Consider the following 16,461-nt stretch of genomic DNA (forward strand, 5'->3'; position numbering starts at 1 on the left):
GCGGATGACACATGTCGTCGAACTTTTTAATTCTTCGACATGTCGGTTTCCTCACGATGTTTTCCTTCACCATTCGAGCAGTGGTGATGTTACAACATGCGCAGATAAATTGAAAAATCAATTTATTTCCTGCACGCTCGCCTGGTCTCGAACCCCGGACTTATCGATTCGAAGTCCGAGGTCTCACCACTGAGCCACCACTGCTATAATAAAGTACCTAGCAGTTCTTAAATATTTTAATTGATCTCCTATACTGTTTTAATTCATTTTTCATATAATAAAATATAATATTAAATTAAGTATGAGTACATACATAGGGTAATAAAATAAATGAAGTTTTACAGGTTAATATTATTTTACCTATCATAACTATAAGCTATAAAATAATAGTCATATTTATTATCTCGAGTACGTACAATCTCAAAATAGTTTGTCTAGGAAAAAACACACATGCATTTTCATAGAATAACCATTCAAATAAGAATTATCAGTAATTCATCAATAATATTAATTATTTATGCATACTAATGTTTGTAATAAGTTCAAATAAGCGATATACGAAATATTTTATAGTTTTATTATTTACCGATATACAATGTCGGATACTTTATAAGTTAATGAAAGATTCGTTGTTGTTGAAATACCGACAACTTATTAGGTACATTTTGTATCGAACAACCACGTGACAATAGAAATAAGTTTAGCTGTGTTTGTAGTTTTATACTCTTTTATTTATGTTATAGTACAGGTTAATGAACACAACTTTTATATAAGTACATTTTAAGAATCCATTGCTGCGTGTAATTTACGATTTTTGAATAGTAAATATAAAATATTTGTAATTAATAATGACTTTTATTTTAAAATCTTCCATGATGAAAGAAAAATAGGTAAGTATTTAGACAAGACCAAAGTTTAGAGTTTAGACACAAAAATTCGTCACTAGATGCAGATGGCACCTATTAGAGAAATCCCTGTGAAAAATACCTATGTACATGTTCGGACGTTAAAAGTAAAAAAAAAATCTTTTTAGATGATCTCGAAAAATATCGGCATAAGTTATTAGCATAATATGTATTATACAATCAGGCATTTATTTTATTTGCATTTATTAGTAACTAGCTTACCGCCCGCGGCTTCACTCGCTTTGTCTAACCTCATATACTAAAACCTTCCTCTAGAATCACTCTATCTATTTAAAAAACCGCATCAAAATCTGTTGCGTAGTTTTAAAGATTTAAGCATACAAAGAGACATAGGGACAGAAAGCGACTTTGTTTTATACTTTGTAGTTGTATACGTAGTATATTATTATTAGTCTGTGTTTGTAAGCATAATGATAAGCAATTTAGTATGTCCCAAGTCCGAATTTCCTTTAGGAAATTTATACATACAAAGGCATGTTTGATCCTGCATGCTTGTTCGTTACGGCAGTTATTAAAAATCATTTCCGTGGTAATTGTCAATTAGGTGTCCCGTGTGCACGCAAATGATTCTGCCTATTATGAATAATAAGAAATGATTATTCATAATGCAACAGTAATCATAACTCTGCCTGAAATTATGTTTGAATAAAACTACTGCATTTTAAAGAAACGGACACAAACCTTTTTAGGGCTTTTTCACACGGTTATGCTGATGATCTGAAGACGTTATTTCGTGTTCAGATAATTAAGTTTTATGCTGTTTCGATATTTTAGCTGTTTAGATATTTTAGCAATAGGGTATTGTAGGTAGTACCTAATGGCAGATGCTATCCGCAGCATTTAGCGACACCATGAGTAGAAAACTACGAGATAAAGCAGTCATTAAATTAAAATTTAAACATTTTGTTTTACAATGGCTTGGAAATTAATGGAGCTGTCTAAAATTAGGAAGTGTGAGATTGTCAAATAAAATATTCAAAGAACATCACACGTGGCTATAATTACAACTGAATGTGAGTTAGGACTGTTTATGAAACTATATTTAAAAAGGCTGCATCGACAACAAGAAATGACATAGGTACATAGCAGGATCAATAATAATGATATACAGGGTGTAATCGTTAAGTGTGCACAGGCGATTTTTCCGTAAGTATTACAGATAACAAAAAACTTTAAACTGATATCGAAAGTACTTAACCTTATGAGTAAAATGGACGTAATAAATTTTTAAAAATAAATCGAGAAATATCAAAAAAATTATCTTTAAACCCTCCCATACATTAAGTATGAAATATGAATATCCCATATACATTTAATATGAAAGATTTTAGCTTTCTTTTTCTTTTTTTGATTTTCTGCTTTAATTACTTCGCAAATTTGAAGTGGCACTTTCCACGCTTTTTCCGGACATTTTCACGCATTTTCCGGATATATTCCGGGCATTTTCCAGGCATTTTCCGGGACTTTTCCTGGCATTTTCCGGGAATTTTCCAGGCGTTTCCCAGACATTTTCCGGATGCCCCCGGAAAATGCGTGCGTGAAAATGTCCGGGGAAAAAGTGGAAGATACCTGGAAAATCCCCGGAAAATGCCTGGGAATTTCCCGGAAAATGCGCCTGGGAATTTCCCGGAAAATGCCTAGGAAATGCCCGGAAAATGCCCGGAAAATATCCGGAAAATGCGTGAAAATGTCCGGGAAAAGTGTGGAAAACGCCTGGAAAATCCTCGGAAAATGCCAGGGAAATGCCTGGAAAATATCCGAAAAATGCCTGTGAAATATCCGGAATATGTCTGGGAAATGCTCGGAAAATTCCCGGAAAATATCCGGAAAATGCCTGGAAAATCCCCGGAAAATGCCTGGGAATTTCCCGGAAATGTTTGGGAATTTCCGTGAAAATGCCTGGGAATTTCCCGGAAAATGCCTGGAAAATTCCCGGAAAATGCCTGGAAAATGCCTGGAAATGTCCCGAAAATGTCCGGAAAATTCCCAGAAAATATCCGGAAAATGCGTGAAAATGTCCGGGAAAAGTGTGGAAAACGCCTGGAAGATCCTCGGAAAATGCCAGGGAAAAGCCTGGAAAATATCCGGATAATGCTCGGAAAAATTCCCGGAAAATATCCGGAAAATGCGTGAAAATGTCCGGGAAAAGTGTGAAAAACGCCTGGAAAATCCTCGGAAAATGCCAGGGAAAAGCCTGGAAAATATCCGGAAAACGCATGGGAAATGCGTGAAAAGTGTGGAAAACGCCTGGAAAATGCATGGAAAATGCCTGGAAAATGCCTGGAAAATTCCCGGAAAATATCCGGAAAATGCGTGAAAATGGAATATCCCGGAAAATGTTTGGGAATTTCCCGGAAAATGTTTGGGAATTTCCCGGAAAATGCCTGGGAATTTCCCGGAAAATGCCTGGAAAAGTCCCGGAAAATGTCCGGAAAATTCCCGGAAAATATCCGGAAAATGCGTGAAAATGTCCGGGAAGTGTGGAAAACGCCTGGAAAATCCTCGGAAAATGCCTGGAAAATCCTCGGAAAATGCCAGGGAAAAGCCTGGAAAATATCCGGATAATGCCCGGAAAATTCCCGAAAAATATTATTATTATTATTATGTCTCTCTCCATAATACACGGGTATCGCCGTAAGGATGATACCCGGTCCTTTGGAAGGCTTACGTGGGGACACAGGTCCAACACGCAGAGGCCCTTTAGAGAATTTAATGTGTTGTGGGACACCAGCCGCAGCTGCCCATGGCTGCACTATAGAGATACAGCCCTGGGCAGTCCGCGGCCAATGGAGGACTATTGCAGAAAAATGGAAATGAATAAAACTGGGTTATGGAAGGGGGTGTTAGATGGACTGGTATATTGGGTCTATGGGGGCTATGGACGTCTGCCTTTTCAATATTAAAAATTGAAAATTATGGCAGACGGTGACTCGCCAGTTCGGTCGATGGGCTCTCAAAAAGGTTACAAATAATGGCAACAAGGGGGCAACATCAGCTGAACGGCTGGGGGTGTAGAGAGGTGCGGCACCGGTTTCACCATCGCGAGCCCGCGGGCCCGGAGCGGGTTTCCCCGCTATTACGCCATTAGACACTTCCACCCCCGAGCATATAGCTCTAGCGGCTCCACTCTGGACGGCCAACAAAGGCAAGCCAGAGGTGGGGGATCCTGAACCTCGTCATTGTTCACTCCGAACTGCCACCGGGACAGCCCAGAGGTGAGGACAGGGACCTCCCCCGGGAGCGCTCGGTTCCCGCGGGGTCGCTACTCCCCAACACCTCGCCACAAGGTGCCCTGCGGGGTGACTGACTGCACGGTTGGGATATCTATTGTAGATATGCCAACCGGGGGCGATGGGGTCGTCACATCCCTACGCCATTATTATTATTATTATTAATTCTTTATTGCTTGCTATTGAAAGTTACAATAAAACTTAACCTAGGAATACATTCAAACAAATGGCGGTCTTATCGCTATGCAGCGATTTCTTCCAGACAACCAGACGTACGGAGAGAAATTAAATTAAAGGAAAGGAGTAGGGCAGAGCATAAATATATAATATAAAAATTTACATAATAAATAAATACAATATAAGACATTAAATACATATATATTTACAATCGAATAAGAGAAAAAAAAATACATAATAATAAACATAACGGAGTATATAATATTAAGTACAGCAAGAAAGGTGATAATTGCGTAACATTACTTTAAAACTATTTAAGGACTGTGCATTCTTTATTGGTCCAGGTAAAGCATTCCACAATTTGATTGCCTGAACGGTAAACGAATTATCGTAGAAGCTTGTGAGATGTGGTGGCATTCGCAGTCGAAGCATTTCGGTAGACCGAACAAGTACATCGTTGTTGCCTCTAAACACAAATTTTTCTTTAAGATATTCCGGCATTTTTGGACAAAACAGAACCTGGTAAAGAAGATGCAGCACGTGTGCATCCCGGCGAAATCGGATCGGTAGCCATTTGAGTTTAGACCGAAACTCAGATACGTGGTCGTATTTCCGTAGACCAAATATGAATCGTATACAAAGATTTTGTAGACGTTCAAGCTTGTTTAACTGGTCCACGGTGATATTGACAAAACTTACATCGGCGTAGTCGAGTATGGGCAAGAGAAGGGATTGTGCTAACAGAATTTTGGTTGGGAGAGGGAGGAAATTTTGTAAGCGTCGCAGAGAAGCAACTGTGGCATAAACTTTCTTACTTACCTGTTTGATGTGATGCCTCCAGGATAGAGTATTATCGAAGTATACCCCAAGGTTCCTTACAGTTTCGCTATAGGGAATTGCGATACCGTCAACGATAATAGGCGGGAGGTTCACCCAATTAACCCTTGCAATTAAAGAAGGACTACCAATAATTATAACCTGAGTTTTTAAAGGATTTACTTTCAGGCCATATGCCGAGCTCCAAGTTAAAATGCTATGCAAATCCTTGTTAGTTGAATTGATAGCCTGGTGTAAATCGTCAAGGGTTGATTGGGTGTAGACTTGGAGATCGTCGGCATACATGTGGTAGTCGCATGAAAGTTTACTTGAAATAGTGTTAATGAAAATGGAAAATAGTAAGGGGGACAAGACCCCGCCTTGAGGAACACCAGCACTGACATCACACCACGATGATACAACCTCATCTATGCATATTCGCTGACGTCGCCCGTGTAAATAACTGGAGAACCAGTCAACTACAGGAGTCGATATGTTGAGGCAGCGCAGTAGACTTAGAAGCACATCATGGTCCACAGTGTTAAAAGCATTACTAAAATCTAGTAATGTTAAGACAGTGAGCTTCTTATTATCCATCCCGTATCGAATGTCGTCGGTGATCTTGACTAGTGCAGTGGTCGTACTATGACCGGAGCGGAAACCGGATTGGAAAGGATTAAGAAGATTGTGCAGGTTGAGGAACCGTTGCAGTTGTTCGTGCACTAATCTTTCAAGGATTTTTGAAAGAAATGTCAGGATAGATATAGGACGGTAGTCAGAATAGGAGGATGGATTAATTTTCTTGGGCAAAGGTATAACATGGGAATCTTTCCAAGACTTAGGAAATGTACTTGAGGATAAAGAAAAGTTAAGGATGTTTGTTATGGCAGGAATTACGAGGTCTAGGATAGGAAGAATCATTTTACGACCAATACCGTCACAACCAACCGCATTCGACGCAATGGACAATATGCTGCGTCTAACATCACACTCGGTAAACTGCTTAAACACAAAGGGGGAAAATTCCAGTGCTGGTGTTTCTGAAACCGATTTTAATGTCATTTGCTTATTTATATTATTAAATACACAATGTGGATTGGAAAAATACTGATTCAGCAATTCAAGATTTATGTTGGCAGTATTTGACACATTGCGTTGCTTACCAATGCCTAAAGTTTTTAGAAATTTCCATATTACAGGGGGATCACCACTCTCGACAGAAGCATGGAAATAACGTCTTTGTGCGTCCCTACAACAAGTATTACAACGATTCCTTATCTTGTGATATTTCTCTCGACTCGCATCAGATTTCACACGCTTAAATTTGGCCTTGGCACGAGCTTTGGCCTTCAATAAAGTTTTCAATTCTTCCGTAAGCCAGGGCGCAGGAAGATGCTTCACTTTTATTCTTCTAAACGGTGCATGCACATCGTAAAGATTCGTTATGCAGGTGTTAAAATAGGAGACCTTTTCGTCCAGAGACGTGGAAGTTAGGAGAGGAGACCAATTAATCTTACGGGCATCGTTTTGGAGCGCATTATTATCTATACTGTTAAAATTGCGCCGCAAGATGGTTTTGGGCTTATCTTTGGGTGGACGGATATTATATGATAAATATAGGAGATGGTGGTGGGAAAATATGTCAGCAGGGAGTTGTCCGTGTTTGCACACCAGATCGGGAGAGGAGGTAATGATTACGTCGAGTAGAGAAGGAATACAGTTCGGGAGGTGGTGAGTGGCATCGAGTGGAAGGAGACTAAGGTTATGCGTGTCAACTAAAGTTAAAAATTTTTTGGAACGACTGTCTTTCTTTAGGAGGCAAGTATTGAAGTCTCCCATAAATATACATTTATCAAATAAAGGTATGTATTTATCAAAGGTAGCGTCTAAGGAGGAAAAGTAATCGATTAGCAGGGAGGGACTATAGAAAACGCCAAGGAGTATTTTGGAGTGGGATAGGATAACTTCAAGGAGAAGATGTTCTGCAGCATCGGTAGGAGGAGGTTGGGATGATTGGTTAACAACGGAAAAAGGTATATGAGAACGAAGATAGATCGCAACGCCCCCACCAGTTTTACCGGTACGGTCGTTGCGAATAAGTTGATAGCCGGGGAGAGAATAAGAAGAAGAGGATAAGCAAGGTTTGAACCAGGTTTCGGAGACTAGGATTGCGTGGATATTACTTGACTCGAACGATGTAAGCATGTCAGTATAGTGAGCCGGAATGCTTTGTGCGTTGATATGGACAACGTTGAAGGTTGGAAGGAAATATCTGGAAAATGCGTGAAAATGTCCGGGAAAAGTGTGAAAAACGCCTGGAAAATCCTCGGAAAATGCCAGGGAAAAGCCTGGAAAATATCCGGAAAATGCATGGGAAATGCGTGAAAAGTGTGGAAAACGCCTGGAAGATCCTCGGAAAATGCCTGGAAAATCCTCGGAAAATGCCTGGGAAATGCCCGGAAAATATCCAGAAAATGCGTGAAAATGTACGGGAAAAGTGTGGAAAACGCCTGGAAAATCCTCGGAAAATGCCTTGGAATTTCCCGGAAAATGTTTGGGAATTTCCCGGAAAATGCCTGGGAATTTCCCGGAAAATGCCTGGAAAAGTCCCGGAAAATGTCCGGAAAATATCCGGAAAATGCGTGAAAATGTCCGGGAAAAGTGTGGAACACGCCTGGAAAATCCTCGGAAAATGCCTGGAAAATCCTCGGAAAATGCCAGGGAAAAGCCTGGAAAATATCCGGAAAATGCCTGGAAAATGCCTGGGAAATGCCCGGAATATGCCTGGAAAATATCCGGAAAATGCCTGGGAAATTCCCGGAAAATTCCCGGAAAATATCCGGACAATGCGTGAAATCAAGTCATTTGTATTACTGGTCCTCACTGAAAACCAGTGTTGCAGAAACACTCTGTAACTTTTGCTGACGTGGGGACCCTTTTGGCATCACATTAACTTTATTTGCTTTTAATTTTAATTTTTTTTTTTTTTTGTATTTCTTCTTTTTGTTCGTTTTTTATTTTAATTACATTGTTTGTCAAAATTGGTGCCAAATAAATGAGTTTGAGTTTGAGTTTGAAATGTCCGGGAAAAGCGTTTTAAATGCCTGGATATCCCCGGAATACAGGGGAGGTGTACTTATTACTTTACAGGTATTTTCCGAGGATTTTCCGGATGTTCTCCGGGAATTTCCCGGGCATTTCCCAGGCATTTTCCAGGCGTTTTCCACACTTTTCCCATTCCACATTACCACATTTTCACGCATTTTCCGGATATTTTCCGGGCATTTCCCAGGCATTTTCCGTGAAATTCTCAGGCATTTTCCGGGAATTTCCCTGGCATTTTCCGGGGATTTTCCAGGTATGTTCCACTGACATTTTCACGCATTTTCCGTATATTTTCCGAGCAGTTTCCGGGCATTTGCCGGGCATTTCCCAGGCATTTTCCGGGGATTTTCCGGATATTTTACAGGCATTTTCCGGGGATATCCGGAAAATGCCTTTTTTTTTTGTGGGGAAATCTTGCATAGATACCCACGGCCTCCGGGGAAGAGGCCGTGGGTTATGTCAGATTCCTACCGACCAAAACCCCACTGTGTTCCGTCAAGCCGCATCAGCGACAGGGCCACGGGTATGTGTAGAATTCATCCGTGACCAATCCGGAAAATGCCTGTAAAAATGCCACTTCAAATTTGCCAAGTAATTAAAGCAGAAAACCAAAAAAAAGAAAAAGAAAGCTAAAATCTTTCATATTAAATGTATATGGGATATTCATATTAATTCATACTTAATGTATGGGAGGGTTTAAAGATATTTTTTTTGATATTTCTCGATTTATTTTTAAAAATTTATTACGGCCATTTTACTCATTAGGTTAAGTACTTTCGATATCAGTTTAAAGTTTTTTGTTATCTGTAATACTTACGGAAAAATCGCCTGTGCACACTTAACGATTACACCCTGTATATATAAATCTCGTGTCACAATGTTTGTCCTCAATGGACTCCTAAACCACATAGACCGATTATAATAAAATTCGCACTCCATGTGCAGTTCGATCCAACTTGAGAGATAGGATAGTTTAAACATGTAGGTACCACGGGCGAAGCCGGGGCGGACCGCTAGTAATTTTTTTTTTTTTTTTTTTATGTCAGAGCAAGCAAAGGGGCAGGTGGGCCACCTGATGGTAAGTGGTCACCACCGCCCATAAACACTTGCAACACTAGAAGTGTTGCAGGTGCTTTGCTGGCCTTTTATGGACAAATAAGCTCTTTTCTTGAAGGCCCCAATGTCGTAGTTGTTCGGGAACACCGCAGGTGGCAAATCGTTCCACAGTTTCACCGTACGCGGAAGGAAGTTGCGGGTGAAGCGGACAGTGGTGGAGCGCCAACCATCCAGATGGTGCGGATGGAACTGGTTTTTACGGCGTGTGGTCCGGTGGTGGAACTGTGCGGCTGGTAGTAGGTGGAACAATTCCTCAGAGCACTCCCCATAGTAGATTCTGTACAGTATACAGAGAGACGCAACGTCTCTTCGCACTGACAGAGGATCGAGCCTATCGGAAAGCCTACGGTCATCGACAATTCGAGCTGCTCGACGTTGGATGCGGTCAAGAGGAAGGAGTTGATACTGTGGGGCTCCGGCCCAGAGATGAGAACAGTACTCCATATGCGGTCGCACCTGAGCCTTGTACAGCTGAAGTCGGTGGGCCGGCTTGAAGTACTGTCTCGATCTGCTGAGCACACCAAGCTTTTTCGAGGCTAATTTAGCCTTCGCTTCCAAATGACTGCGGAATTGAACGTCACTCGAGATTTCAACTCCGAGGATTCCGATTTTCGGCGATATACTAAGGGGAGTACTCTTAAACCGAGGTTCTACGACAAATGGAGTCTTTTTAGCGGTGAACGCGCAAACCTGTGTCTTTTGGGGATTGAACTCAACAAGATTAAGTTCGCCCCAATCCGAGACTTCTTGAAGGGAAGACTCGACTTCAGACACAAGTTTGTTTCGGCTCTCATTGAGGCTTTCCTTTGAGGTGTTCGCACGGCCGGGATAAAGAGCATCCCCCGTACTGTCGTCTGCATAGCAATGGATGTTACTGATTTGTAACAAATCATTGATATGCAGAAGAAACAGTGTAGGAGATAGCACGCAGCCTTGTGGGACACCAGCATTCACATAAAGAGGCTTAGAGCAGGAACCGTCGATAACGACCTTAATGCTCCTCTCTTCCAGGAAGCTGGCAACCCAATCGCATAACCTCGCAGGAAGTCCGAAAGATGGTAATTTCGCTAGAAGTGCCTTGTGCCAGACCCGATCGAAGGCTTTCGCTACATCCAAACTTACAGCCAATGCCTCCCCTTTACTCTCAACCGCCTCCGCCCATCTGTGGGTGAGGTACACCAAAAGATCACCAGTCGAGCGACCACTACGGAAACCGTATTGCCGGTCGCTTAACAGCTGGTTCTCCTCCAGGTACCTCATGAGCTGGCAGTTAATAATGGATTCCATTATTTTGGAGAGTAAAGAGGTGATGGCGATCGGTCTGTAGTTAGACGGATTTGAGCGATCGCCTTTTTTAGGGATTGGGTGGACAAGAGCAGTCTTCCACGAGTTCGGAACGATTCCTTTGGCGTAAGAGAGCCGAAAAAGACGCGTTACAACCGGTGCCAACTCAGGAGCACATGTCCTAAGCACAATAGGGGAGACTCCATCCGGCCCTGTCGACTTATGGATGTCAAGGGAAAAGAGAGCGTTTCGAACGGCACGTTGTGTGAAACGTATATCCGCCATTGAATGGTTGCACCGCGGGATGGTAGGCGGTGTCTTTCCCCTGTCATCAAGAGTCGAGTTCCTAGCAAAGAGAGCGCCCAGGAGTTCGGCTTTCTCTTTAGCGGAATGGGCCAGAGAGTCTTCGTCCTTGTGCAAAGGAGGAAAGGATGAACGACAGAAGTTACCTTGGATGGCCTTGGCGAGGGACCAAAACGCCCGTGTTCCCGAAGGAAGTCGCGCTAGTCTATCGCCAAGTGCACCAATATAACTGGATTTAGCCCTAGCGATTTCTCTCTTGTAGGATCTGGTAATTAGATAAAACCAAACATGAATGATATAAAATGCATATGGTAGAGTTTATTGTCGGTTCTACTCGGTAGATATTACTTTCGAATGTCGTAGGTACCTAATTTACGACAGACTTTTCAAGAGCACTTTTAACAGAAGAATTGTTGAATAGAAATAGTTTTGAGTACGACTTTGTCTTATATTTTTAAACAGGTACAACTTATAAGTATTTTGTAGAGCCATTGTCTTATGGTTAGACTTGGTATCATCTAAAGTCGAAATAAAAATCTTAATACGCTTTATTTCGATCGTTTATTATTATATTAAGTTAGTAACTAACTATTTATAATATTATCAAACGATGCAACTGGCACTTACAGAAATATGCATGCAATTCAATTTACTTTGTTTTGTCTGTGCTTTGGTGTGAATAGAACTTGTCTCCATAGTAACTTAATTAATTTAAAATTTCCGTAATTGGTCTTGGTATTGGACATTGGTCAATTGCTATTGGCTATTGCAATTGCTATTGGCTATTGGTCAATTAATCAATTTAACAAAAAATACTTAAATTACATACAGTTTTTAACCGACTTCAAAAAAAAGGAGGAGGTTATCAATTCGGCCGGTATATTTTTTTTTTTTTTTTTTTTTTATGTATGTACACCGATTACTCCGAGGTTTCTGAACCGATTTACGTGATTCTTTTTTTGTTCGATGCGGGATGGTGTCGAATTGGTCCCATAAAAATTTTATTCGGCTAGGCCTAGTAGTTTTTATTTTATGAGCATTTTTGTCTGTACTCGATGACTTAATTTCAATGTAGCAAGTAACTTTGATTCACTTCCCGGTAACCGATTGAGCTGAAATTTTGTATACGAATGTAAATTGGATAGCGATGAAACATTATCATGACATGGAGCTGATCTGATGATGGAATCGGAAGGTGGCCATAGGAACTCAGTAATATATTGACTCAACTTTATCGAGTTTGGGCTCGTTTGATTCGTGTTGAAAAATACACTAAAAAGTATTAAATAAAAATAACTGCGTTAAAAACAACCGACTTCAAAAACGGAAAAGTAAGAAATAAAAAAGATTTGATATTATTAATTACTACATATTATTTTTATGTGCTATTTATTAAATAGGTTTGAAGTCGGTGCCAAACACTAAGCACTTAGTATTAAGCCCATGCACCGACATCAAACCTTTTTAGTAAATAGCACATAAAAATAATATGTAGTAATTAATAATATCAAATCTTTTTTATTTCTTACTTTTCCGTTTTTGAAGTCGGTTGTTTTTAACGCAGTTATTTTTATCAAAAATAAATATTATAATGTAGATTATAGACTATTACAATTATCTTTTATTCTATCGTTAAACTCTGTTGATTCGTTTGAACGTTCTCAAGCAGTAACTTGGAAATATTACTTTTTTGTTTGTGTTTTAAACACTGCCTACGGTAATAATGATATTCTTTAACGAGAAAATAATAAGCAAATATTCAGTGGTGCGGTAATCAATCGGTGTATAATGTACCTATTATTATGTAAACTAGGCGATAATGTTGTTACCGTTATTCAAAATTAGCCATGGATAATGTTATCCTGTTTTTTCGAACATGGAATAAGACTTTGCTATTATCGCAATGAAGATAATTGGCAGCCTGTAGAGTTAAAAAATATCTTCATTCTATAATATCCATACTAATATTATAAATGCGAAAGTAGCTCTGTCTGTCTGTCTGTTACTCAATCACGCCTAAACTACTGAACCAATTGTCATGAAATTTGGTATGGAGATATTTTGATACCCGAGAAAGGACATAGGCTACTTTTTATCCCGGGAAAATGACGCAATCCCGGAAATCCCACGGGAGCGGGAACTATGCGTGTTTTTCTTTGACTGCGCGGGCGAAGCCGCGGGCGGAAACCTAGTTGTTAATAAATGAAAAACTATTTGCTTTTGCTTAAAAACTGCTTTTAATGGATGTTGATTTCATTTTATAGTTTTTAGATAATATTAAATTATATATTTTTAGCTAAGTTGTAGCTAAGGATATTTACTAACTACCATTAATATTACGCTGTTCAGTTTTGACGGAGAAGATATTTTTATACGACAAAATTTAACGAAATATCTATTTATAAACTTGAATTTTTTCATAGAGGTATATGAAAAAATACACAATAATAATTCTTATTTCTGTAAGAGCCAATTAGGTAGATATACTTTTCTTCGAAAAATCTAACAACAAATTTACAAATTGCACGTAAATAGAATTAAAACTAGCTCAATGAACGGTTTTCCGTATAATAGCATTGATCCGCTTGAAGCGTTAATGTTTTTTACGGTTTATTGATGGATTAGTTCTTAGCTGTTTGTAAAATCGCGTGTGCACAATACGATATGGTGTTTTGCCATTAAATTCTAATACAGAGAAGCAGGTGACACGATTCTGCTGTGATCATGTGAATTGCGTGTATTATATGCATGTAAGTAAATACCGTGAAGTAAATTGTATAAGGTACCTGGTACATGACAAATATTGTGTAAAGATAATTTGATTATAATGGGATATAGTCATTCTTTTTGCGCTCGTACTATGTTAAGTAGCCATAATATAGGCACTTCATTGTTGAAATTATAAAATTGTAATTTTGCGTTTTATTCGAATAAACTGCTCAAACGCAGTAGGGCGATTATGTTTTAAATTACATGTTACCTACTCAAAGTGGTCATAATATGGACTAGGTACATGATTATATGTAACATATGTTATGTAAGTAAGTACCTACATAGTGCTCTGCAGTTACTAGATAGATAAACGTATCATACTATAGAATCCTGCGCTGTCTCTACGAAAAAAAAAATTCGCTTCGAATACTAAAAAACTCTTATAAATTGTGAGATTTTTCATGCTACTTAACTTGGATAAAATTTTATAAATAATAATCCAATACAACGAAGAGTTTATAATCTTAATCCAATTAGAATGAGGTTACCTACCTGCGTTGAAATCTTTCCCGTGTAAAATATTAATTTTGAGCTTAATGTTATTTGACAGGTAAACCCAGAGGTAGAGACTTAAATAATATTACTTACAATGCTTCAAATATTATAATAGACCACTTCTCTCGCCTATAGAATCTACTGTTGATTCTAATTCAGTCTACAATACCAAAAAAATACGAGAAACATATTCATATACTCGGCTCATGGTTGTAGAGTTAAATGCATGAATGTTACCGGTGATTATAAATTATTGATACTATTTTCTGCTTTCACCCGTTCGCAGTGAAAGATAGGTCCTGGCCCTGCACTGCTTGGGTGTGATCGAGCCTCGCTCTTTCGCCGGTAAAAGCTACGAGACTGGAACTTTTCACTGTCGAGCTTTAGCGATATCTGAGAAGTGACTGACGTTAGTTTGTACGGTGGTTGTCGAGTGAACGCACGCTCGCTGCGACCCGCGTCATATACGCACGCGGATTCGCGATCGTTCTTTTTAGTGGAAATTATAGAAAATTAATAAATTTAATTGATAAATAGGTACATTAATTCGTTAATTCAATTATAAATATTTTTATATATTTACTGTATAATGTTGGTCGATATAATTAGCGTTTAATCCAATTATATTCTTGTACACGAATATTTAATGCCATTTTAAATATTCGGTCAATTTAAAAAAGATAGAGTCATTCCGTGTCTTTATAAATCTTTATATTCATTTATTTACAAATATATTTAATGAAAATAATATTAGAATTAATAGTAGAGTCTCAACTGCATTATCTCTTTGAAGAATTAATTTAATTTTTTGCTGTTGAAATCACTTTCGATTTCTGAAAAAAAGGTGTATTTTCTTAAAGAGTATGTAAAATTTCCTGACAAATTGTTATCTCTATAAAAAGTACAGACAATTGTGAAGTGACAACTTTTTTGCAGTGCGCGCAAACACTCTCAGCGCGTATTTGAATGAGTCTTGTTCAATAACGTGGACTAACAATCATACAGTGAAAGTTTGTTATAATTTTCTTCGAGTAGACAAAAGAATTGCAACAATGGACCACCTGTTCCGGCAACGGAGGCTTAGTGTGCCAAAAAGGTGAGCTATGCACTAAAAAAAACCCTGAAAAAATAAAAAATAAATTAACAAGAAGTCGTTTGTTTTGCATTATTAATTGTTGTTAAAACAAAATAATAATATACTAGTCAAAACAAGTAGATAAATAAGTACCTAATTAAATTTGGCATCGTCGTATAACTTAATAATTTCTAGTGAAACAGTTAATTTTATGTTTCCGGTCGCACCAGTTACCGAAAGATACTTTCAAAATTCAACATTATTTATTTTAGTATGCGATTGCCCAGACGTTATAATAATATATAATTATTAAAAAAAGGCTAATTTGGAACTGTGATGAACAATAAATTTGTAGGAACCGAAGTGTGAATATATTATAAAGTTACCGAAAGATTTCGTGAGCGCTTTTGAGAGTTGGACCATACAATTGGTTTGTAAATATCTACTAATGGAGATGTAATTTAAATTTTAATTTAAATAAAAAATAAACTCTACATACCTATTTATCTTCTTGACAAAATCAAGAATGACAAGAAAGTATACAGATCAAATGTAATGTTTTAAATCTATACTTATCCTGTCAGATGATAGCGTGCAGGTCGGTGGATTAATAATAGTACCATTAGGCCGCTTATTTGCATTCTACTACCGTTTTCCAGCTACAACAAATGGTTACAAACAAAGTCTCGGCAGCGCAATTAGTGTCTCCACGAATCGAATTTAGATTTCCCTACAAACCACACCATCAGATTTCTACCCGGACGCGCACGACTTAATGCAATTATCTTAACAAACAGGGGTAAACAACGATTTAAAAAGATCTAGATTCGACTAATCTTAAATCGATCGTAGTCGGCGTAAACATCGATTTCTTGAAGGTGAATGACTCTCGGCGATTCTTCGTTTTTGCAATGTTGCAACTATTGCCCGCGAACTTGACGAGCGCGATTGCTATTGAAGCGAGTCAAGTTCGATTAATAATTTTAATCGCTGAATTTCTCTTTATACAAATTGTTCATTCATTTTCTATCAATTCACTTTTCGCTTTAATGAGGCGATTTTTAAGTTAATGTAAATTATTTTAATTACGTTTGAGTGCATTTTATAATTATTCTACGAGAATCTCAATTACCTGCTTCGTTAGAGCTAAGTGGGAGTAAAT

At 38.5% G+C, this 16,461-nt stretch overlaps 1 protein-coding gene across 1 annotated transcript in view; it reads left to right on the forward strand.

The window, feature by feature from the left end:
* Positions 1-14,644: 14,644 nt before the first annotated feature.
* LOC123694431 (heparan sulfate 2-O-sulfotransferase pipe) overlaps positions 14,645-16,461 on the forward strand; it is a 59,221-nt gene continuing 57,404 nt past the window's right edge. Inside the window, exons 1-2 of the mRNA XM_045639867.1 lie at positions 14,645-14,761; positions 15,085-15,320. Of these exons, the coding sequence (XP_045495823.1) occupies positions 15,277-15,320 (44 nt within the window). The 5' untranslated portion in view covers positions 14,645-14,761; positions 15,085-15,276. The remainder of the gene's footprint in view (positions 14,762-15,084; positions 15,321-16,461) is intronic.

Source organism: Colias croceus, chromosome 9, assembly GCF_905220415.1.
Source record: "Colias croceus chromosome 9, ilColCroc2.1".
Lineage (NCBI taxonomy): Eukaryota > Metazoa > Arthropoda > Insecta > Lepidoptera > Pieridae > Colias > Colias croceus.